Here is a 24,948-nt window from a genome sequence, read left to right on the forward strand (position 1 = left end):
GTCATTTCTCTATCCCCCCAAGGCCAAAGTTCCTGAGTGCCCCAGTTGCCTGTGTCCTCCCACCATTTCTGTACTTTGAAATACTGAGCAGTGTGAATCGCTCACGATGCCCTGCCTTCTCCACCCTGTCCTACGGACTCATCTCCATACACAACTACTGTCCCACCCACCAAGCTAACAACACAAGCACAGGCCACCTTCCCTCTTCATTTGTACCTGCCTGAGCTGCACATTCTGGTGTGTGCCTACTCACCCTGTGCCCACAAATGGACTCCTGCTCCCACAGACAGGGCTACCACCAGCCCAGGGGACCTGAAGGAGACAGCACCCAGCCACTGCTTCCTCATACCCTGTTCCCCCACCACCCCCCATCTTTGTGATGACTAAACCCCTTCCTCCTCCTCCCCATCCTTACCTTCCAATGACAGCAGTACCCTGTCCTTGCCAGCTCTGGGCCACCTTCTGACCAGCAGCCCTCACATCCCTCCTTGGACCGGTTTTTTTTGGGGGGTGGGGGTGGGAGGGTTGTTTGTTTTGTTTTGAAACAGCCTCACTGTGTAGCTCTGGATAGTCTTGGACTCAGAGATCCCCCTGGTCTCCCGATAGCTGGGGTTGACAACGTGCATGTCTGGTCCCTGGACTTCTGCCCAGCTGGTTTCCAGTCCTGTGACACCCTACTCTGTCACTTCTCACAGGCGGCAGCGGCACCTTACACAGAGTCTGCGCTGAACTTCAATGAGCTAAGCTACTTACAGTATTGTAAAGTTGATCCGAAAATGGTACATTTGTAGGAGCAGGTTTATTTCAAACTGTAAAGATACATATATTACTTTTTATTACATGTAATAAGTAATTTTAAGCTTAAAGTATATCAAGTTTCACATTTTTAAAGTTAAAAAAAATTTTTTAAATTGTAGACCATCTAAAAAGCCAAATAAGCTGGATATATCTTACAACACAGGTTTATACCTTAAATATTCACATTTCAAAAGCTGTCTGTGAAGATTAAAAACGGAGCAAGATTATTTACAAGTGGCAATGATTATAATCTCCTTGTCTCTGGAGAAGAGGTTAATGGCCAGGGAACGGAGGGCTATGCAAGCGCAGTTCACCAGGACATGGCGTGGTCTGAGGCTGCGCCATCTCTGGAGTGATCACTGAGGCACATCAGCACCATTCCCAGCACTTCTGCTGGCTGAGCAGACGCGACTTTCAACTCAACTCAAGATCGAGGAGCAGCACTTGAGCACCGCGTCCCTGAGGGAGAGAGGAAAAGCAGTGAATGAGTGCATTCCAGAGGAGTGGTGGGCAGGGCCAGCAGGGCCTCCACACACTAGCCAGGAGCGGTGTGCAGGACCAGCAGGGCCTCCACACACTAGCCAGGAGCAGTGTGCAGGGACCTCCACACACTAGCCAGGAGCAGTGTGCAGGGACCTCCACACACTAGCCAGGAGCAGTGTGCGGGGACCAGCAGGGCCTCCACACACTAGCCAGGAGCAGTGTGCAGGGACCTCCACACACTAGCCAGGAGCAGTGTGCGGGGACCAGCAGGGCCTCCACACACTAGCCAGGAGCAGTGTGCGGGGACCAGCAGGGCCTCCACACACTAGCCAGGAGCGGTGTGCAGGCCCTCCACACACTAGCCAGGAGCAGTGTGCGGGGACCAGCAGGGCCTCCACACACTAGCCAGGAGCGGTGTGCAGGGCCTCCACACACTAGCCAGGAGCAGTGTGCAGGGCCCTCCACACACTAGCCAGGAGCAGTGTGCAGGGCCCTCCACACACTAGCCAGGAGCAGTGTGCAGGGCCCTCCACACACTAGCCAGGAGCAGTGTGCAGGGCCCTCCACACACTAGCCAGGAGCAGTGTGCAGGGACCAGCAGGGCCTCCACACACTAGCCGAAGGAAAGAGAAAATGCAGTGAACGTGCACATTCCCAAGGAACCAAAACTTTGCTGGGAATCACTTAAATACTTGCAAGTGCTTTTAAAGTATTTTTGCTGATTTTTGCAAAGGTATTTATCACAGGAATTTTTACTAGCATATAATCAGCCCATACATGTCCAACAGTGGGTGTGAACGAAGAAAATGTGGTGTACATACACAGTGGAAGGTTTTTGTTGTTGTTTTGTTTTGTTTTGTTTGTTTGTTTAAGATTTATTTTTCTGCGTAGTTTGTCATGAGTGTGGGTTGGTTGCAAAGTCCAGAAAAGAAAAACAGATCCCTCGGCTCTGGAGCTACAGTCAGTTATGAGCCACCTGACCATGGATGATGTGGTCCTCTGGGGGAACAGCAAACACCCCTGAACCATCTCTCCAGCCATGGAGAAGAACGGAAGAATCCTGCTGCTTGCTGGAAAACAGGCTCAACTGTCAACCTAGCACACTCTGGAACCACCAGGGACTCTCAACTGAGGGGCTGCTCCGATCAGACTGGCCTGCGGGCAAGTCTGTGGGCTGCTTTGATTGATTGGTGGAGGAGGGCTCAGCCCACTGTGGGCAGTTCCGGTCCCTGGGAAGTGGTCCTGAGCCTTGTAAGAGAGCTGGCTCAGCCTAAGTCCCCAAGTAAGCAGTAACCATGATCCTCCATGGCTTCTGCTTCCAGTTCCTGCTGGAGTTCCTGCCCTGGCTTCTCTTGTGATGGGCTGTGACCCAGGAGTGTAAGTCAGATAAGCCCTCTCCTCCCCTCGGTCGCTGCTGGCCGGGGGGTTTTTACAGTGTTTTACGGTGTTAAGATCTTCATTCACATTGACTCACTGTCTACTTTCTGGATTCTGGAGCAAGCGGCTTTGCTCACACTTCCCCCGCCACGATGGCCCGCCACTGTCTGGCCAGACCCAAACCTGGGAGGGTCTAGAACAAAGACTAAAATAGCCAGATTCCACACAGGAGAGAACACAGTGAATGAAGATCTTACTAGGTATATAATTCTGCTGGTTTTTAAATATATAAGGTGTCTTCAAATTCCAGAGACAAAGCCCTACCTCACCAGAATCATTGCCCCCCTTTCAAATCTATCAGGTTTAAGGCTGGAATTAAGTCATGCTTTTCTTCCCAACTAAGTCACTGTTTCTCTAGAAGGGCATGCAGATTCAGCAAGGTAGACTACGAAGGCTTCTGTGGGTGAGGACGTCCACCTATCCCACCTGGTGAGCATCCCGCTGGCTGAGAACACTGATGTTCTACACCTTGATCCCCATAACTTCCCCATTGTTTTCCAAAATAGAATTAGCCTTGCTGGAGTCTGGGCTCTCAGTTACTGAACAGAAAGATGCAGATTTCTTTTTCAAAGTCCCTGTTAGTGTTCACACAGCAAGGCAGGAACAAGCACCCCTCCACCTGTTACGTGTATCAGGATGTTCACCTGAAGGAGTTCATATGCCAAGCTTTATAAAATCATACTTAAAAATAATGTTCTTAAAGCAATGAATCAAAGTTAATTAAAAGCCTCTACATATCTGCTGTTATGACAGGGTCTCACCATGTAGCCCTCACTAGCCTGGTGCTCACTGTGTAGACCAGATGGGCCTTGAACTCACAAAAGTGGGGTTAAAGGTATGAGCCACCATGTCCAGCCATCAACATCTTAATGTGAGAATTTATTTGAACTCATGTCCAGAAGGAATAAGATGGAAATCAGAGGAGCTCACCTTGCATATGGGATGTAGGACAGACTGTACCTGCAAGAGAAAGTCAAGGATGTTGACACTTCTACACCACTGCCCCCATTCCCACTGGCCGCATCTACTACGCAGCCACCTCAGCAGCGGAACACAGGACAGTGGTTTTCAAACTGTGACTCCAGTCTCAGGCAATCATCAACCAGGAGCTTGTGGGGTTCTGGTTTGCTGTGCTGGGGATGGAACCAGGTCCTCTCCCGCTGAGCTCCACCCACACTGATAATGTTTTAGTAAACGTGCAGCGATGCTGATGCTTTCTGCGGAAGTTAACCTCTCATCCTTCCAGCAGAAGCTAACATCACTGTGACAACTTCCTGGAGAAAAGCCAACCAAGCACACATCAGACAGAAGCCACAATCTTAGAGAGTAGCCTGTGCGGTTCAGCTTAGGTTCTTCACATTTCAAGGAAGAGTCAAGTAACACTACACGGCGAGTCTGATGTGACATCTCAGTGGAAAGGCAGGAACAGAGCCAAAAGAAGAGCTGGGTCCAGCTGGTGACAGGCGTTGGGAAGGGTTGCAACCACTAGGAGGCAAGCAAGGGAAACATGCCTGACAGGGAGAGAGGTGAGGAGCAGAGTAAGACACACAGGGCTGTGAAGCGGAGGTCGGACTGGAAGGGTCACACAGCAACAGAGACAGAATGCCTGGGCATCGACACCCCAGGCTCACCCTGCACTTTTCCTCTTGTTAGAATTCAAGTGTCTTTGTCTGCATTTCCTATCAGTTCTCTTCCTACACTAGCCCACCTCCATGGCTAGTGCACACTACCACCCCAGCTCTCTCTGAAGTACCAGCGAGGCATCCAGAATGGGCCTCATCCCACCTGACTTTGCAGGAGCCTGGCTCTCAGGCACGGGCCTCTGACCCCCTTTTCTAGGGCTTGCTAGGATCCAAACAATGCTTCTAACATCCTAGACCATTTTTATCCTGTAACTGGTATAAGGAGACTTACCAGGTCATCGACAGGAACTGCAATATGCAGAAGAGTAAGGCCAGCCCCTTCTTCCGCCACTAGCAACAAAGAACACATAGGATTTTAAACACTATCATTATACACAGGTTCAAGACTTCCCTTTAAAGTGGACAGCCCTATTTGTTAAATGTTATCCCTATGTATTTATTTATTTATTTATTTTTGTTTTTCGAGACAGGGTTTCTCTGTGTAGCTTTGCGCCTTTCCTGGAACTCACTTGGTAGCCCAGGATGGCCTCGAACTCACAGAGATCTGCCTGCCTCTGCCTCCTGAGTGCTGGGATTAAAGGCGTGCGCCGCCACCGCCCGGCTATCCCTATGTATTTAAACACCTGAGCATCACCCATGAAGTACATTTCCTTCCCAATGCCGTCTCTATTATCGTAAATGCTATGAAGTACACAGCATCACGTGACCTACAGTTGTGCACTGGCTGGAAATAGGAACCCCTCAAGGACACAACTATAAATTGATGGAACCTTTGCAAGAACCAACATTTAAAACCATATAAAGTTTACTAATGCCTCCCTGTTCCTTCTCGAGATTTTTTGGTTTCTGGAGGTGTTTGTGCTACACAGCCCAGGCTGGCCTTGAACCTTCAGCAAACCCCCTGCCTCAGCCTCCCATGTGCTGGGAGTACAGGCATGCACACCACGCCTGGCCTCTTGGGGTGTTTTAAAGGACAGGTACACGGCTCAGTTTTCTGGGAAAATCTGGAGTTCCTACAGTGCTCTAAGATAATGACTTGAGAATTCCTAGTCTTCTGGGGAAGAGGGGGGGCAGTACTGAGATCAAATCCAGGACTTGCCTCCAGCTGGACAAGTGCTCTACCCCTGAGCTACATGCCTATCCCCTGCCCTTTAGGGGAGGGGTCATCAAGACAAACCAGTGGGTAAAGGTGTGTGCTTGCCAAGCCTGACACCTGAGTTTGATCCCTGGCACCCACACTGGGAAGAGAACACGACTCTTGCAGGTTGTCCTCTGACTTCACCTGTGCACCGTGCACACCCACACACAGTGAGACCCTTCGCTGGCACAAACTCAAGATCTGTCTGCCTCTGCCTCCCAGGTGTACTGAAGACATCGCCAGCACACCCGGCCCTGACGGAGGAGATTCTTCTGGTTCCGGTCTGCCCCATGGCACTGCTGCTTCACCCTGAGGCACAGAGTCTGCAGCAGGCAAAGCGGAGGACAGGGCCTTGCCGAGGCTCTTCCCAAGCTAGGATGCTGCTGTCAGAGCATGAGGGTTCTCACAGGGACCTACACTTAACAACTTCTGTGTAGGCTGTAAACAGCAGAGTCCACCTCACATCTAGCCAACAGGATGTCTCCAGCCTTGTTTCAGGGACACCGATTCTCTGGGGTTGATGAAACTGGACTCGGAGATATTCTAAATGATGGTGGAGTGAGGACTGTTAGCAGAAAGCCAGCATGGCTGACATAACTTACCCACAGAGCAGCGCACAGGGTAAACACGAAGCAGAGCTATAGGGAAGGAAAGAGTTAATGAGCAATCTGAGGTTCTCCAGGGGCCCAACAAAAATGCACAAACCCTCTGCATTCATTGCCCAGACAGTACATTATGGGGTAAATGAGACAGTGGACTCTGTTGTCACCCTAAGCCTGTCCCAGCAGCTTCCCCGGCTCCAGCAAACGGAAGCACAAACTACGTGCTGGTTACGTGTAGGGAACAACTCTGAAGAGTGAGTTCAGAACACAGAGGCCGTCCTATGGCCGTCCTATGGCTCTTGGGTTGATGCCTGCGACAGCTGTGACCAGCAGTGCCGACTCCTCGGCATGCTCCACATGCTCACTGCACAGTGCGGGACACACACCCTGCACAGCCATGCCCCCGGGTCAGGCGAGGGAGAACTCAAGTGGGAGTCCCAGGGAGGAAGGCCTGATGGGACCCCAGTCTGCCCATGTCAGCTCAGAGGCCAGAGCTTGCTCAGGGCCTGCCTAGGGCTCAGCTCTCCTCTAACAAGAGGGAGGGCTGCCGATGCTCTGCACCGGGGCAGGGGCTTGTCTCCACCATTACTGTGAGGCGGAATCTGTGCGGGCAGCGACTCGGCTCAGGTTCAACATCCCCTGGAAAGGGACGTGACCCATGCACTGCCAGGGAGGGCCACAGAAACAGCCAGGCCCGAAGAGATGTTTTACGCTTCCAGCATTCTAACAGTTATCAACTGAACACGTGTGTGAGTACATCACTAAAAAGGCTAAGTGCCAAGGCATCACCAGTAAAGCAACCCTGAGCCCAGCGCGAGAGAAACACGGGCATCTCTTAGTTTAGTGAGAGTGGAAGGTGATTTCCTAGTAAAGTCGATCAAGTTAAATGTAAATACATGTGCTGATACAGGTGGATCTAGGAAACTCAATGACCAAAGCTGTAAAAATGGAAATAAAACTAAAGTTGAATATAAAATATATTGTTGACAAAAAATATAATTAAGCCAAACTGAGTTCAAGCTGACAGAATGTCAAACTAGTTAAATAAATATTCTGTATCTAGAAAGTAACAGAGGTTGCTTGTGTTTTAAAAGCTCCTCCTAAAGGAGAAAAAAAAAAAGGACCCGCTAATGCTGGAACTTGACTTCTTTAAGCACCACAAAGGTTCTAAGAACCCAACATCAGGACCAAGTGGACCGGCAAGGGAAGATGGGTGGGTGGGGGGGATGTGAGCCTGGGTTCCCTGCCCACTCCACACCAAACACCCACCAACTAATGCACCCCAAGACCCTCGCCATGTGGGGTGGTACAAGCTTTCACCGAGCAACAGCCATGGTGAGACGCAACACCATCCCAACAGCAAGTCAACAAACAGGAAGAGACAGAAGCCAACAGTTAGAAGTCTGCTTCTTCCTGAGAAGAGCCGATGGATTCTGAAGAGGTCCACCTTCTCTCCTTACCCTCTGAAGAACAGACACCCCAACAGACGTAAATGAAAACACAGCCAGCTCTGATTTTCCTAACTGCTCCCAGCTACATAGCAAGCAAGCAACAGGAAGCAGGCACCACCCAGCCAATCATATCAGACAATACTGTATAAGTCAAACTCTTTAATCACACAGCCTTGAAACATTAGAGCAACACAAACATGAACAGGTACTCACAGCAATAACGCAGAAAAGACTTCAAAAGTTTATAAAATTAACGTTATTTACTTACAAGCATAATAATTGTGGCAAGCAGTCTTGTCGTTTCAAACATTTTCTTCAGCTGCTTCACGGGTCCCATTAAGAAGCATGTACTATTCAAGACAAAGGAAGAGACGGCTCTAGTCTGGCTATGCAAACAGAAAATTGCTATCAACTAACTGTGCGAGCTGTTTTACTTCTTCCTTCCTTTTCTGTGGGTCTGCTGTCTTTGTTGCTGTCTGGGACAATGCCCAGGCTGGCCTTAAACACCTCACACTCCTGCCTCAGTCTCCTGTGCTGGAGACTTTCTCACCTAACTTAATTTTGTTGTTTCTTGGAGACAGGGTCTTTCTGTGTAGCCTGAGCTAGCCATAAACTCACAATTCTCCTGCCTCAGCCTCCTGAGTGCCGGATATTTCTTTTCATTTTTGTTGTCATTTTGAGACAAGGTCTAGCTACACAGCCCAGGATGGCTAGACTTTGTGATTTTCTGCTTTCTCATCCAGAGGATGGCTATTACATGCATGTCCACCATGCGTGGTTTTTTCCCCCCTTAACTTTGAAAGGACACTTCAGGACATGCCATGGCCTTAATGTAACATTGGTATGACCGTGTGAAGGGGTGAAGAGGTCACCTGGGTGGAAGCAAGGCCCTGAGGTGACCCTTCAAGCACAGTATTGCATGCAAGCAATCTGGGATACAGGGTGCAGCCCCCAGCGGACAACCGAGGCCCTGATCTTGTAGAAACGTGAGAAACACGTCTGTTCTTACAGCCTGTGGTGTTGTTAAGGCAGCACAGACTGGACTAGGACATTCTACTCATCACGACACAGCAACAGTCTCGGAAACACCAGAGCCCACCCCAACAGTCCCCAGTCCCCGCGGCTCACCACCCCCAGTTCTCCGCACTGCACCACAGCTTCCCGTGTGAGCGCTTCCTCACAAAACCTTCGCTCCACAAGAGCCAGGACTGGAGGGCAGCTCTGGAGAACACCCCAGGCTAGGATCTAGCCTCAAGGTGTGAGGGTCGCGCTCGATGCTCCCTGAACACACTACTGGCCATGTGGCATCCCTGGTACTCAGTCATACACAGCAGCATTACAGAATGAGCATAAACTTTGCTGTGGAATTGACATTTATAAACAGTAAAGAGCCACACAGTGGTGGCGCATGCCTTTAATTCCAGCACTGGAGGTAGAGGCAGGAGGATCTCTGTGAGTTCAAGGACATTCTGTTCTACAGAGGAGTTTCAGGACAGCCACAGCTACACAAAGAAATCCTGTCTCAGGGGGAAAAATCAACAGAAACATGCTACCTACAAAGAACTTATTAGAAAGGAAATCTGGTACCAACAACAAACAAGGCACTTGAGAAGCCAAAGTACACACACCTGGCCAGCGCAGCAAGGTTGCCAAGGGTGTAAAATACCGCAAAGAGTTTAATGCCATTGGGAAGCCACAGCAAACCAGTTCCCTAGAGCAGAAATTAGAGTTAGTTAATAACAATGCCATCTTAACAGCCTCAAACTTGAAAGTGCTTCTACAGCAGTTGATCCTGAGTACTACACAACACATGACTAAACACAGGTGGGAGCATGGTCTCTTGAACCAGCAGCGTACATAAACGTGACTCCACACTGTCAGAACATGGTCTGAAACTAAGTATTCGTGTGAATGCCAAGTTAAAACAGGCTTAATAAAACACATCTAAATTACTGACTGTCCAGTTTCAACACCAATTGGTGTCCAAAATACAATTTTAACATTTTCCTCAAATCACCATAACATTAATTTCTGCTCCTCTTTAGTCCTTGCACATTTACTGAAGGTCGCTGTGTTCCATCAAAATAATCTAAGAGACATTAAACCAGACAAAGTCTTAACTCACAAGGATTGAAAAGAAAATGCCAGCAACAAAGCATATGATGAACCACTTCAATCTGGTGTTGAAGCTAAGGGATGAGGCGTCCAGGACCTTAGGGAAGAGGAGACAATTGAGAACATTAGGTCTGCATGTATGACTCTGACTCTATGCTATGTACATTAAGCAAGCTTTTTGTTTCTGGTTTTTTGTTTTGTTTTGGGTTTATTTTATTTATTTATTTTTTTAGACAGGGTCTCTCTATGTAGCTCTGGCTGTCCTAGAAGTCTCTTCATAGACCAAGCTGGCCCCAAACTCAGAGAGATCTGCCTGCCTCTGCCTCCCAGATGCTGAGATTAAAGGCATGTACCACCAAGCCTGGCGGGAAATTCATTTGAACGTGGACCTGACTCTGTTTTACTCTAAGCAATGCGGTCATTTCTGAGGTTCTAAGGGACAATAAACATCACATGATTCTGGGAAACAACCTGGTAGGTTTAATCACAGTACTGTTCTTCTCAAAGTCCTGCCCCACTGGGTGCAGCACATGCATGCTCATCTAGAGAGACCAACTCAATGCATAAGACGCATCTTTAAACTGGGATAAAGCCAGGCGGTCAGTATGCTGGAGACTGCTGGAGCTGGCTGGGCACATCCCAACAGGAACTCGTGTGTGCCATCTTCCAATCCCCCTGGTACCACTCCTTACCTCAGCAGGTCGTCTGAGAATCCTTATGCAGCATGAAAAGCAGATAAAACAGTAAGTCCTCTGTCAGCATGATACAATGCACTCAACGTACCTTAAATGTCTTTGCAATGCACTTTAACTCAGACCTTCTTATTTCAGCAACGCCACCCATCTACAGCCTAACTGGACATACGGTTGTAAACAGAGTGAACAGCCTACAGACACCCAAAGCCCCTTCTCACCAGGGATTTATACACTCCGTGTATTTTAACCACAGAATAAAAACCCCAAATGTGACATCCCTTAGCAAATGGCCTAACGGTTCATTCTTCAGACTCTGCTGTCACAAACATCAGAACAACATGCTCTGTCACACATGCATCCAATTTTCACTATCAGTTAAACGTGGTAACGGTCACTAGTCACAACTTCTAAACGTTGCTGCGATCTGGCAATGACATTAGAATTTATGGAGAAAAGAAAAATACACTCGATTTTACTTTTCTCTAAGACCCTAAGTCATTTCATTGTTTCTAAGCTCAAATAATGGTTCTTTTTCAGGGGTCTGTTTCATGTAATTATCTGTACGATAGTGAGTTTCCCTCTCTTACTACCATTTCCATGTGACGATCTGAAAAATGCAGCATAATCCATGTATCAGTCCCGCTATCAACATGGAGTCCGCAAGCCAACAATGCTGGTGGGTACAGAAACCTCAAGGGGACAGGACACGAGTTTGCAGGAAGCCTTTCCCCCAACCTCCCAGCTCTGCAGCATCTGTGTCCACAGGCTTCTTTACAGCCAAGGGAAGCAACCCATAATCTGTCACCTCTTTAGTCTCAGAAAACACACATCACAACTGCCACCAATTGGTTTACTTGTCACCAGAAGAAGGAACAAAAAAAAGTTCTTGTAAAGCAAGAGCCATGCTGTGGATGGTCTTTCTGTACGCTGTGAATGTGTGTTGTTCTCACTGGTTGACAAATAAAGCTGCTCTGGCCTATGGCAGGGCAGAACATAGCTAGGCAGGAAAGCCAAACTGAATACAGGGAAAGAGGAGAGTGGAGTCGGGCAGATGTGAGCCCGCACCCAAGGAGCAACATGTCAACAGACTGGGTAATGCCACAGCCACATGGCAAAAACAGATTAATAGAAATGGGTTAATTTAAGATGAAAGAGCTAGCTAGCAAGAAGCCTGAGCCATAGACCAAACAGTCTGTAATTAGTATTAAGCCTCTGAGTGATTATTTTATAAGCTGCTGAAGGCCGAGCAGGACACAGGAAAACAGAGCCACTTTTTCTATTCTCGAGGACCTCTTGCCATCACACTCAACTGATAAGACACAGGGAGGAATCAGGCCCGAAAGATGAACCACGGATGCCGATTCCTCAGTGGTACGGGCACTGAGAACAAACACACCCACCACACTGTTGAAGCCACCTCTGCACCTGATGAATTGGCTAATGCTCAGGCTATACCTCCTGTACTGCCAGAAGAGTGCAGAGGGCAGAGACCAGAGTCCAGTTCTCAAGAGAACACACGCTGAAGCTCTCAACTGACAAGAGCTCTAATTTGTGTACGCCCCTCCATTCCTCTCCCACTAGCATAAAAGAGACACCAATCAGCAGAAGCTGGAGGCCCTGCTCCTCAGGGCCATCTGAGCAGTGCACCTGATGCCGCAGCCTTTCCCCTGGGGTCATGGGATAGAGAGCCCCTCTGTCCCAAACATTTGTTGCCTAGGCCCTGACTAACTTTTTGCCTCTTCTTCAGGACTCCTGGCCACAAGGCCAACCCCAGCCACATGGTGGGTCTTGTGTGATCTCCATATTCAACATGGACAGCCGATCCTTCCTCCAGTGGTTTTTCTCTTTTCATTCTACCCACCAACCAGAGCCCCCTCTCTCCTTGCAATTACCCTATCTCTGAAATCCTTGCTCAAAAACCCCAGTCTTGGGGCTGGAGAGATGGCTCAGCAGCTAAGAGCTCTTGTACTGGACCTGGGTCCAACTCCCAGCACCTAAATAGTGGTCACCATTCCTAGCTCGAGTTCCAGGGTATCAGATGCTTTTTTCTGGCAGCGGTGGTCATCAGAGATGCACATGGTGTGCATAAATGCACACAGGAAAGCACTCATACACACAAAAATAAAATAAATCAATCTTAAAAAACAACAACAAAAGTGTCCTAGTGCCTCACAGCCCCCAACAGGGCTCTCAGCTTCCCTTCATTTTAGTGGCAATTATATTTTCATACCATTTCAAGACAACACCCAAAGTTCTCTTCCTGTTGCCTCCACTTTGGGCTTCTTACTCTGCATCAAGCCTGCTTCCCTGAGCTCCTGGGTTGAGCATAGTGGAGGACAGAGGTATGTCAGTATGTCACCAACTTTTCTGGGCTGCCAGAAGGCCACTCGGCCTCTGATCGCTCCACACACACACACACCCCACTCTCTCAACCCGCCTTCTACGTAACACTTAACTATATCTCAGGCCCCCAGCTCTACTTAAACAGACACCTCAGGCAGACACTGCACCTACCGACAACAGAGAAAACTGAAGGTGGCAGAGGAAACCTGCTCACAGCTGCCGTGATGTCTTCATCCAACACGAGAACAGTCCAGAGGCTCAGACTCTGAATGCTCTTTGGTGGAACTGTCTGGGCAGGATTGGGGGTACGGCCTTGGCAGACGTATGTCGCTGGGGGTGGACTTTGAGGTTTCAAAAGCCCACACCATTCCCAGCTGGCTCTCCCTGCCTTGTGGCTGTGTCTGAGATGTGAGTTCTCAGCCACCGCTTCGGAGCCTTGCCCACCCGCCTGCTGCCCACCTTCCTACTGTGATGGCCACGCCCCCCTCAAACTGTAAGCCTCAAATACACTTCCTTCTCGAAGTTGTCTTGATCAGGATGTCTTACCACAGCAACAGAAAAGTAACTAAGACACCCACCTACAAGAGCAGCCAGGCCCCTGCCTGACCCTGCCTTGGCTCCCAGGGAGGGGCTCTTCCTACCTCTCCCAGGTACACACTTGCCTACCTGCTTTAGGGCCCCACCCCTCAGCCCCTGTGCAGGAACTGACACTCCAGGTTTCCTCTCTACTGAACCACTCTCTCCCCCGACAGCCTACTTCTAAATGCCCTCAGGACTCTTCTACCTTAAAACAAAAATCTCACCTGATGGCTCCCTCCAGCCTCCACATCCATCCATCCACCCACTGGCTAGAGAGCTACCATGAGAGTAGCTGTGGTGCTAGGTGATGTGAGCAGCCGTGAGTGCTGGGTGATGTGAGTAGCCATGAGTGCTAGGTGATGTGAGCAGCCGTGAGTGCTAGGTGATGTGAGTAGCCATGAGTGCTAGGTGATGTGAGTAGCTGTGAGTGCGAGGTGATGTGAGTAGCTGTGAGTGCGAGGTGAGGGGCTCAGTTCCTCAGTAAAAACAAACAACGTGTACACTGACCAGCCATGGTAATGCCTGTCTTTAATTCTAACATTTGGGAGGCAGAGACAGGAGGATCTCTGAGTTCTAAACCAGGCCTGTCTCCATAGCGAGTTCCAGTACAGCCAGAGCTCTGTAGCGAGACCTTGTATGCTGTATGCTGTAACAAAACACTACCACCTGGGTAACTTACAAACAAGGTGAATTTATTTCTCATGATTCTGGATGCTGGGAGTCTAAGATCCAGTGTCAGTAGACATGGTGTCGGGTGAGGACACTGGTTCACAGGTGGCACCTTCCTGTCGCCTCCTCACATGATGGAAGGGAAAATGGTCTCCCTGGGGTCTCTTAACACTATCTCACTGGGAGTCAGGTTTTAACATACACATTTGGGGGTACACTCAGAATGCAGCACTGGACAATACTGGTCAGGCCTGACTGACCACTGTGATGCAGCCTCATGGGAAGCTGCCACCCCATACAGGCCTGAAGCGCCACAGGCTCTGACGGGAGCTCCTGACCTGTAGCTCCCACTGGCTGTGACCATTCATTCACACTGCCTGACCCTGAGGATGGGGTTGAAGGACCTGATTCTCGAATCTTAGCCACTTTGTCTTTTTATGTGACTGTCCCAAGCCTGCAGCTACCTAGAGGCCTCAGCTCACAGCATAGAGAAGACTGTCATCTCAGAGATTACGTGAATTTCTGGAGTTATACGACAGAAAAAGGGTGACTAAATGTTTCACAGGACCATGGCAGGTTACAGTCATAGTCTTCTCAGACAGCCACAGTTTGGTTATATAACCGGGGCTGTTGTTACCATCTTCCATGTAGCAAACTTTAAGGGGAAACATGACATTATTTCCCTTTGTTGACATGGACTAGTCATCCACAAGCAAACGACTTACATCCAACCCTGTGCTATGATGTCATGTCAGCGCTCCCCAAATCCTCACCCTCTAGACAGTGGTGCTAGAACGTGGGGCCTGAGACACGCAGGACACGGGAACGGAACCTTTGGCATAGGATTAGTTTCCTTTCCAAAGAGGTCCAGGGAACTCTCACACCTCTTCCACTGAAAGTGGAACGGTACATCCATGGCCCTCAGTAGACACAGATTCTGCTGTGACTATGATCTTGGGACAGCCATCCCCTAGAATGGTGAAAAATAAATGTCTGTGGTTTCTAAGCCACCCAGTCTTTGACTTCTGGTCAAGGTCCAGGAACACACAGCTCATGGCAGATACCTGTTAGGATTTAATTCACACAGGTCTCAGCCTTGTGGTGCTTACATGAACCGGGGGACAGGCAGTCAACGGGAGAACAGATGACAGACACAAACAGGAGAGTAGTTAGGAACAGGACTGGTCTCTCTGAAGATGTTTGAGTGCTGACCCCACTTGAAGAGCCAGGTGGGGGCATTCCAGAAAAAAGATCTTGCCAAAGACTGCCAAGTTGTACAGGTAGGAAAAGCCTCAGCCAAGGGAGCCGAGATATCTGAAGCACAGTGAGTCCTGGCAGGTGGAGAAGGAGGCTGGGCCCAGGCCAATGCAGGCCTGAAGAGCTAATCTGGGTTTAACTCTAGGAGCCACAGTGGTAGGAGAGCAGGATGGCGTTCTGTGAGGCCTGGTCAGGCCTTTCACTCTAGGAAGCCCTCCTAGACACCTCCTCAGGAGGGCCCAGAACCCTAGCTTCTAGTCAACCCTGGGCCTCAAGCCCACCAGCAGCAGGATGGAGTAGCTTAAACCCCAGCATGCCCAGATACCCTTGTCTCACTCAGCCCCTGGACAGGCACGGAACCATCCATTTAGAGGACCTACTCCATCCTGCTGCACAGGCTCACCGTGACTCAGGACTCCCTCATCCCTGCTAAGCCTGGGCACCCACAATCTGAGACCATCCTGGACTCTACACACAAACCTGCTGGTCCTCAGCATCTTCTAAGCATCCTTCAACTTCCGCCGCCCCATCCCCAGGGCCTGTGTTCTCCCCACACACCCTGCAGAACAAGCCGTGGGCCAGGCCATGCCCCTCCCTGGAGACACCTACTACTTTCAAGGCCACCAGGGCACTGCACTCCGGTTCCTCATCACTGTCACACCTGTCACCCTTGGAGTCACGATTGTCTTCTCATCTCTCAAGTCTTGATCCAGTGGCTTCACTACTGAACAAGCAACCCTTGCGAATTCTGAATTTTTAATTTCTCCTCCAATGACCCAAGCTTCTCTCTTAGCTAGGCCATCCTGGCTGCTCTTCCAGAGCAAAACACTTATACATATAAAGCAAAAAATCTTTAAAAAAAGAAAAGAAAAGTACTGAATCAACACAGCTGAGATCTCCCTCAAGAACAGGCTCATACTTTCAGCCTCTACTACTCTGGAAGGTTCTGGAACTTGAGATGGTAAGGCCTAGTTGGCAGAAGTCACTCAGGGATGGTCCCTATGAGGGTTGTATCCTTCTTGACTTCTGCCTCTCCTTCCTGGGGCTGTGACGTGAGTGCCCTCTGCCATATATCCCTGCTACCAAGAACTGAACCGTCCACCATGACAGACTACAGCCTTTAAAAACGTTGAACCACAAGGTATCTTCCCTCGCCTTACACAGTTCCTGTCAGGTACTTCGGTCAGCGATAGAAAAATGACCAATACAGTAGCTCACCCCTCACAGCAAAGCTACCATCCCCACAGCCTAGGAGACGCAATGGGATCCAGAACCCCACTTCTGCCTGCCAGCCTTTGTCTCCTACACTTGTCCCCCTTTCCCTCTGTCCCAGTCACCGAGGTTTCCTCACTGGCCTAGCACACACAGGCCACTGTTCTTAGGCTCTGCACCCTAACAGGGAGGCTGACTACCCTATGCAATATGGGGACCTTAAGCTTCTCTGCCCACTTTACCTTTCCAGCCAAAGTGACACAAAAAGGCTCGTCTTCCACCAAGCGCGGCGGCATCACAGACCTGCCCTTAACACTTCCAAGGGGAATAATGGGAGGCTCATCTCAGCACCCGGAGAGGCACAGGGAGTTTGTCAACCCTTACTGGCCTCACAGAAAGCCATCTGAGCACATTTCTGGAAGCAAACGTGGAGAACTGGAAGTCAAGCTGCTGACGAGCCCTGGGCTTGTGGAGTGTGTGAGGTGACTTACTTGGAGCAGAAGCAATCTTCATCCTGAGAGTACGGGAAGGGAATTAGGCCGACAAGGAACTAGAATCTGCGAGCCTGTGAGAACAATCCATCTTCCAGATATTCCCAAGCAACTTCAGGAACAGTGTGTGTGCACTGGGCTTTCCAGGGAAGGGCTGATTCTTATTTTGTAGTCAAAGAAACCTTGCCTGAGGCCAGTTCATCAGCTGCTTGGGTCAGGTTTCCTCTGCTCCCCAGAGATGGTCTCTCAGGCTTCAGCCAGGGCCTGCTCAGATTGAAGTTCCCTCCATCTCAGACTTCTGGGCCTCTGGGTTTTCTTTTGCACTATGGTATTTGCTGATGTTTAGCCAAAGAATCAGAAATGGGTATTCATTTCCACAGAGGAGAGGGCCGCAAGGCCCACGGAGTTCCATTTTTCAAGGGATAAATTAGTGAGTCTTAATGTGCAAGTCTTCAATGACCCAAAGAACACCCAAGAGCCATGTTGAAGGCCAATACGGAAGATGTTTGTACTGAATGCTTGTTTGCTACCCGTTCCCTTGTTTGAGATGTAGATTTTGTGCACCAGAGGCCTCTGTTGGTCACTATTAACTCACTGATAGTGCCAACTACGTGGTAACTTGAGGATCTGCTGCAGTGAATAATCACTTCACACTTACAGCCTATCACCTCCAGCCCCTTGACCTTTGATCAATTTCTTCTCTACACACTTTTTTTTCTGTCAGCTTCAACAAGATCACTTCCTTGTGCCCACAGTTTAGAAGAGCACTGACACCATCCCTGCAGTGGAGACCTTTCCTATGTGCAGTGTCTCAACAGCAACCATTGACCACCTGCTACTCAACACTTAAAGTTGGGCTGTCCAGCTAAGAAAATGCATTTTAATTTTTAACGTCTCAATTTAAATGGCTACCTGTGGTTATGGTTACAGCACAGTAACCAGTGAAGCAGTAAAGAGTGAAGCATGGGGAAGAGAGGGGGATCTGTGACTGGTATGTAAAGTGAATAAAAAAATTCTTAATAAAAAAAAAAAGAGCGAAGCATGAAACAGTTGTTACTACCAAGCAACTCGGATAAGCCAAAGAACTGCCGTTTCTGATGTTACTATGTATAGGCTTTTGTATTGCAATTACAATCCAGATTTCAGTTCTCAGGCGAACCTCTGTATTTCCTGGCTAGCCAGGGCTACACAGTGAGACCTTGTCTCAAAAAGAAGAGAACACCACAATATAGATTTCGCTTGTCTTAACACAGACTCGCTCATAGTCCTGCCAACAAGGAAGGAAGTCGAAAACGAAAAAGGAACAAACAAAAGCTCTTCATGCAATACAACTCAAGTCCAAGGGCTCCACGTCTGTGCCAGCGCACGCCACGATGTGCTAGCAAACAAAACACAAAGCAGTTCCTGTTTGCCTATTTTAAACTCTCGTGGAGGAAGCGAGCCTTTATCAAGTTTCATGTCTGGGTCACATGCAAGCACAAGGGTTCTGTTAATAATAATAATAATAATAATAATAATAATAATAATAATAAAAAAAAAGCATGCCTTGCTAAGGCGGGCTGTCTTCACAGGCAACGTTTAGCACGGCGTAGCTTCACGTCCGTGCTCGCCTCCCCAGTCTCTGGCCCAGGTGCCGGCCCTGATCTCATTCATTACAACTTCAGAGATAAAATAGGGCTAAGCTGAGACCTGGAATCCCTCGGTTGGCAACCGGCAGCCCGGCCCCCGAGGCCCGTGCCCCAGAACTCAGTGCAGGGGCAGCGACACACGGTTGCGGGTCCGGAGAAAGACCAGAGCGAAGCGGTGGGACCGGGCGGGCAGCCCCGGGAGCTCGGCGGCGACCCCCGGGCGGTTCGCAGCCCTCCTCCCTCGCTCCCTCGCTCCCGCCGTCGCCGCGGCCGGGGACGTACCTGCGACGTCAGGCCTTGCTCCTCGTCGTCCTCCCCGCTCAGGACGCGCCGCAACTTCTCCATGGCCCTGTCCTCGGGCCGCCCCGCGGGCCACTAAGTGCTCGGCTGCCCTGCACGCCCACCCGGAAGCCCGGAACCCGCACTTTCACGCGCTAGCCGGAAATCCGGGCTTCCGCTTCCTTCAAGCATGCGCGCCTCCTCGCGCTTTATACGGCTGGGGGCGGGGTGGGGGGGAGGTAATTGTGGTCCGGAGTACGTCACTTCCGGCGCATCCACCCCGGCCCACCGAGGGCTCGTGGTCGCGGGTGGGTGTTGCTTCCTTCTCCTCCTGGCTGATTCTCCAGAAGGGGCTGAGAGTCAGGACGACATGTCTGTCCTGCGTGGTGCCGAGAAACAGAGTGTCCGGTGGCGTGCCTCGCCTGCCCCGATTGCTTTGGTTTGAAGATGTGGTAATGAAATGTTTGACTCCACTAACAGCCTCCTCCTTAAAATCGGATCAGGTAAAATAAAAGTACGAAAACCCATCCTTTTGCCCTTTGAAAAGTCATAAAAATGATAACGATTGTACAACAAAATCGTCCTTGAGTATGTTTACACGTTTTCCTTTTGAAGTATAGTAACGCTTCTATATTAAAAACAAAACAAGACAAAACTGCTGTCTGCCTTCCAAAGACAGATGGAAGTGCCAGCAGTCACAGTGCAGTTGAAACCCCGATTTCAGGGAGTCAGTATGTTCTTTAAAATAATTGGTGGCGGGTCATGAACACTGGTGATGTGTAAGTGTGTGGGAATGTCACAGTGAAAACCATTAATTTGTACAAATGATAGGTGTTAATTATAATAAGGATAAACAGCTGGGTCCTAGAATATGTCACAGAGGTGAGAAAGCCACTTAGCAACCCAGTTTTGCCTGAAAATTTACCCTTTAGTGTTCTGATTTAATGTATATGTGCCCGCCCCCCCTTTCTGTCATTTTTTAAAAAAATTATGTACGTTTGTTTTACCTCCCGGTATGGCTGTGTGTTACATTCATGCACTGCCTTTAGAGGCCATAGAGAAGAAAGTGTCAGGATCCCCTGGAACTGGAGTTAGGGAAGGCTGTGAGCTTCCATGTGGATGCTAAGAAACAGAGAACCTCTGGACTGCTGAGCCATCTCTCCAGTCCATCTGTGAGTCTTTTTTTTTTTTTTTTTTTGGTTTTTTGAGACAGGGTTCCTCTGTAGCTTTGTGCCTTTCCTGGATCTCGCTCTGCAGACCAGGCTGGCCTCAAACTCACAAAGATCCTCCTGCCTCTGCCTCCTGAGTGCTGGGATTAAAGGCGTGTGCTACCACCACCCAGCCCATCTGTGATTCTTTTTTTTTTTTTTTTTTTAAGATTTATTTATTTATTAAGTATACAGTGTTCTGCCTGCTTGTATCCCTGCAGGCCAAACGAGTGCACTAGTTCTCATTACAGATGGTTGTGAGCCACCATGTGGTTGGTGGAAATTGAACTCGGGACCTCTGGAAGAACAACCAGTGCTCTTAACCTCTGAGCCATCTCTCCAGCCCCCCCATCTGTGATTCTTAAGACTGAGAAGTTCACATATGCACAAAATCTTAATGTAGAGTAGAGATCAGACAAGACACGTATCTTTAAGTGTATGTTGCCTAGCAAATTGAATGATATGGAATAAAAAGTAAATACTGAAAACAAAGAGTTATGTGAAGAAGGCTTTATTGTTTCTGGTACCCAAAAGCCAAACCTGTCTTCTGAACAGTGGTACGTGAAATGTATTAGATCCACAGAGTGGGTAATAAAATGAGTAAGAGTGTAGACTCTGGGGAGAAGCTGCCGAGTTAGGAACATACACACGCACACGTAACTGTAGAGTTCTTGACAAGTCATCATAAACCTTGGCTTCAAAAGTGAAAATAAGCCAGGTGTAGGGGAGCAGGCCTTTAATGCAGCACTTGGGAGGCAGAGACAGGCAGATCTCTAGGAGTTCGAGCCCGGCCTGGTCTGGTGAGTTCCAGGACAGCCAGAGCCAGATAGTGAGATCCTCTCAAAAAAAAAAAAAAAAAGAAAAGAAAAGAAAAAGAAAGAAGAGAAAAGAAAAAAAGAAACAACCCCCCCCACACACACAAAGAAGGTAAAAATAATGTTCATTCCTCCCTCGTAGGGCTGTTAGTGGGACTAATGGGAAGACACTAAAATCATCCTCCTCACTTACAGGTTCTGGGTTGGTTAATGCTCCACACCAGTCGATCTTTGTAGCACTTTCCAGATCATTCAAGAACAGGGTCAGAGTGGTGAGCATTTTAGGATACCTAGCATCCTAGCTGAGATCCAGTGGGTGAGGCTGCCTATTTAAGTACATATTGTAAACAGAATTCCCTTCTAGGCCGTTTGGTGCCCCACTATTCACGTTATTGTACTTTTTTTGTTGGTGGTGGTGATTTCACCATTTGATGGGCCAGGGACCCTCTGTCCTCCCGAGGCCTCCTAAGCACAGGCTTTGATGCACCTTGTCAGGAAGACGAGAGACCTGTGGCAGGCATGAGTGCTGTAGCTGTGCATTCAACCTTAACAGTCAACACAACACCAAGAAAGCAAGGTTACATCATGAGCAGCCGACCATGTGAGACCAGAGTTTCTCACAGACCCAACTGACTCTGCTCAAGAACAGCAGCTCGGCATTTCCCAATGCGGTGTCTGTGGTGACTTTCCTGGACATAAAGGACCAAAAAGCAAGATCTGTGTCTGGAAACATAACAGGGCTGGCACTCACCCACTGCTGAACCAATGTTGGTGTTTATCACCGTGGTACTAGTTCATCACATACACATCCTGCTCTGGGGCCCTGGAGTGAATTGCCCGGGAAACATCAGCTTCCATTCTCCTTCCTTATTTTTCTGTCCCTAAACACAGGGTTTTCCAGGGGCAGCGAAATCCTTGCTTTCCAAGCCCAAGACAGCCCAGGTGCAAAATAAGGTTCCGAGTGGAGAGAGGCTGGACCCCCTGGGAAAACAAGGCCTACCTAGGCACTGAGATAAGCTCCTGGCTGTTCAGCCAGTTTTGGTGGTATACACCTTTAGTTCCAGCATTTGGAGAGGGAGAGACAGGTCCTGTGAGTTCAAGGTCAGCCCCAGCTACACAGAAAGATCCTATCTTTTAAAAAAAGGAAAGAAGGGCGGAACTACCTAGGCACGAAAAGACATGGGACCCCATGTGCCACCAAGGTAATGGCATCATCTGGAAAGACTCCACACTGTACGATGTAATGTGACATTCCAAAAAGGTCAAACTAGGCACTGGTTTCTGAGATGGGGGTGTGTGTGTGGATGAGCCAGAGGAACACAGAGGTCTCCCGGGACAATGGAACTGCTTCTGGGCACTCTAATGATGGACACATGGCAATATGCATTTGTTCCAGTCGGCATCATGTGCAGCACCAAATGTGACTCTGTTAATAGACAGTGAACTATAACAGAAACATGCAAGTTGGCTCACCAGGAGTAGAATACCCACCATCATAATTAGGGTGAGGCTATTGGGGGGAAGACAGATGGGAGGGGAAGTATGTGAGGCCCTTCTGTATCCTGCCTGTTAATGGCTTCAAACTACTCAAGAAGATGGAGCTGTTTCTATGAAATAGTGATCCCCTCTCTCAGCTGGGACCACCACTACAACCAAGCTAACAATTGGGCCTCAGGGCCCTGGGGATGGGGGGTCGGGGGCACTCCAGGAGAGATCAGCTGTGGAAGAGGGCTGACGTGAGAGGAGCTGGCACACTGGGGTGGAAGGACAAAGTACCCGGCTTTTGTTGGCACTAAGAGAACAAGGGTGAGTGAGAGAGGAACACGGGAAGAATCAGGCTGCTGAGGGAGCCGTGGAGACGTGTTTCGGGTTCTGAACCATGCCCTCCGTGAGAGGCACGGGGAGCCACAGCTCAGAGCTTAGCATAGAAGTAGCTTTGCTTTCTGGGACGCTCGCTTCAGCTCAGGCACGGAGGGTAAGTCCTGGACCCAGAAATGGCTGCTCTGTGGCCTGTCAGATGCCGGCGGAGACCAGAGGAGGGCCACAGAAGCTCTGGTGAGAGCATCCTGCAGAAGGCAGAAACAAGCGGATTCTGCACACGGAGCTGGGCACTTGGGCCCTGTGGGGTGGGGTGGTGATGAGGGTACAGAGGGAAGGGTAGGGCTTGTGTCAGATGAGCCAAGGGTTTGCCCTTGCACGCAGCATCCACACACAGACGGTGTGACAGGAATTCTGGCAAGAGGCCTGGAAGTGAAGGACCTCCCAAGAGGCCGTGGGTGCAGAGAAGGGGCCTTTGGGGTTCGGACACAAAAATGAGAACAAGGGTGAGAGAGGAGCAAGAAGGATGTGACCAGTGACCCGGCCTGGTGAGGCAAAGGGCTGGGTCCTGTTTCTTTCAGTAGGTCTGGTTTCCAGAGGCCAGTGAGACCTGGAAAAGTACAGTTGAGATTTGACATGACTCTAAGGCAGCAGTTGTTAGTTCTACTTCAGGGTGCCTGCGGACCATCGCTCTGCAGCCAGAAGCCCTGGCAGTTGCTTGTGGGTGGTGCCGAGTGCCTGAGCTGAGCTTCCCTCCATGTTTTCTGAGCACAGGAGCTGTTGAAGAACAAGTGTGGTCGGCTCTTATAGAAAATACCGGCTCTTGTGCTTTGCTGATGCAGGACAACCCAAATGAGGCACCATGGTGACGTGTGGGTGTACCTGTGGCCTTTACAGTTTCCATACCTCAAAACCCACCACAAGAGAAAATGCCTTCCCCAAACCCTGTCTCCAGACAGCCAGCAGGAAGCACCCAGTGCCTCCGTGACAAACTGCTCCTTTCTTTCCCGTTCTGATGGCAGCTGTGGTGGCAGCTGCGGCAATCACAGCCACGCTGTGCCTTGTGGCCAATGCCCTTCTATGAATGTCCAGTTGAGGCCTGCATGAAACTCTTTTTCTAGTCCTTGAAAACAAATTCATCTTCATTAGTTGATTCCTTAAACTATTAAGACAACTACCAAGTTTTGGGTGTGGCTTGCTTAAGAGCAAAAGTAAGTTTATTCCTGTCATATCCTGGATTCTGTGGTTATAGTCACATTGTAATCAGTTCATGGAAATGTGATCAGCATTACACGGTTGGATTAAAGTGCCCCAGGGAAATGGCAACAGCCAGTGTGTCAGCCAGGGTGTAATTTGACCTCATTAGAAGTAAGAGAATCGTAGGCTGGGTGTGTCTCAGTTGACAGAACGCTTCCCTAGTGTGTACTAGGCCCTGGGTTCAATCTCTAGCGCTGCACAGGGACACATGCCTATGATCCCAGCACTCAGCACATGCAGACAGGAGGATTAGAAGTTCGAGGTCATCCTTGGCTTAATGTAGTGAGTTCAAGGCCAGCCTGAGATCCAGGATCACACACACAACAATAAAAAGAATAACATTGCCGGGCGGTGGTGGCGCACGCCTTTAATCCCAGCACTCGGGAGGCAGAGGCAGGCGGATCTCTGTGAGTTCGAGGCCAGCCTGGACTACCAAGTGAGTTCCAGGAAAGGCGCAAAGCTACACAGAGAAACCCTGTCTCGAAAAACCAAAAAAAAAAAAAAAAAGAATAACAGTGGGGCTGGAGAGATGGCTCGGGGTTAAGAGCACTGGCTGCTCTTCCGAAAGACCTGGGTTCAATTCCCAGCACCCACAGGGCAGTTCACAACTGTCTGTAACTCCAGTTCCAGGAGATCTGACATCCTCACACAGACATACAGGCAGGCAACCCCCCCCCCCCCGGCCAGTGTGTGTGTGTGTGTGTGTGTGTGTGTGTGTGTGTGTGTGTGTGTAAAAGAATAATGGTCTTGTCTTTCAGAGATCAATTGGTTAACATGTACTTGTGTATGCAGCACTGGATTCAGAAAAGAAAACGATGTCATTGCTCTTCAAGAGTTTATTGACTGACTTTGAAGATCTGATGAAAGATGAACAAAATCAAGCCTGCCTCTGCATACAACACCCCACCCTTGCCAGCGGCCTGCGACCACCAACTAACCCCGAGCCTGGCTGGAAATGCAGCCCCAGGTCCTGCCAGCCCACTGGGTCCTAACCTCAGCGAAGGACCCAGGACTCCAGCTGGAGCTCCAG

General features: G+C 49.4%; 1 protein-coding gene across 1 annotated transcript; it reads right to left on the reverse strand.

Moving 5' to 3' along the window:
• Nucleotides 1-780: 780 nt before the first annotated feature.
• Nucleotides 781-19,030, reverse strand: Sft2d1 (SFT2 domain containing 1). The gene is made up of 8 exons (XM_006975906.4): nucleotides 18,824-19,030; nucleotides 9,678-9,764; nucleotides 9,181-9,263; nucleotides 7,821-7,902; nucleotides 6,102-6,137; nucleotides 4,633-4,691; nucleotides 3,649-3,678; nucleotides 781-1,257 (listed from the first exon to the last, which is right to left on the reverse strand). Exons 1-8 carry the CDS (start codon nucleotides 18,884-18,886, stop codon nucleotides 1,218-1,220), a joined length of 480 nt encoding a protein of 159 aa, XP_006975968.1. The 5' UTR covers nucleotides 18,887-19,030; the 3' UTR covers nucleotides 781-1,217.
• Between the last annotated feature and the right edge of the window lie 5,918 nt (nucleotides 19,031-24,948).

The sequence above is a fragment of the Peromyscus maniculatus genome, chromosome 16, assembly GCF_049852395.1.
Source record: "Peromyscus maniculatus bairdii isolate BWxNUB_F1_BW_parent chromosome 16, HU_Pman_BW_mat_3.1, whole genome shotgun sequence".
NCBI classification, from domain to species: Eukaryota; Metazoa; Chordata; class Mammalia; order Rodentia; family Cricetidae; genus Peromyscus; species Peromyscus maniculatus.

What these genes read in the sequence shown, in the direction of transcription:
- Sft2d1 (XM_006975906.4), bottom strand. Translation starts at nt 18,886, where the DNA reads ATGGAGAAGTTGCGGCGCGTCCTGAGCGGGGAGGACGACGAGGAGCAA. An exon ending in AGCAAGGCCTGACGTCGCAG is followed by an intron (nt 9,765 to 18,823) that starts GTACGTCCCCGG and finishes CTCTTCCCTAAG; the next exon opens with GTCCTGGACGCCTCATCCCT. An exon ending in TTGCCACAATTATTATGCTT is followed by an intron (nt 6,138 to 7,820) that starts GTAAGTAAATAA and finishes CCTTCCCTATAG; the next exon opens with CTCTGCTTCGTGTTTACCCT.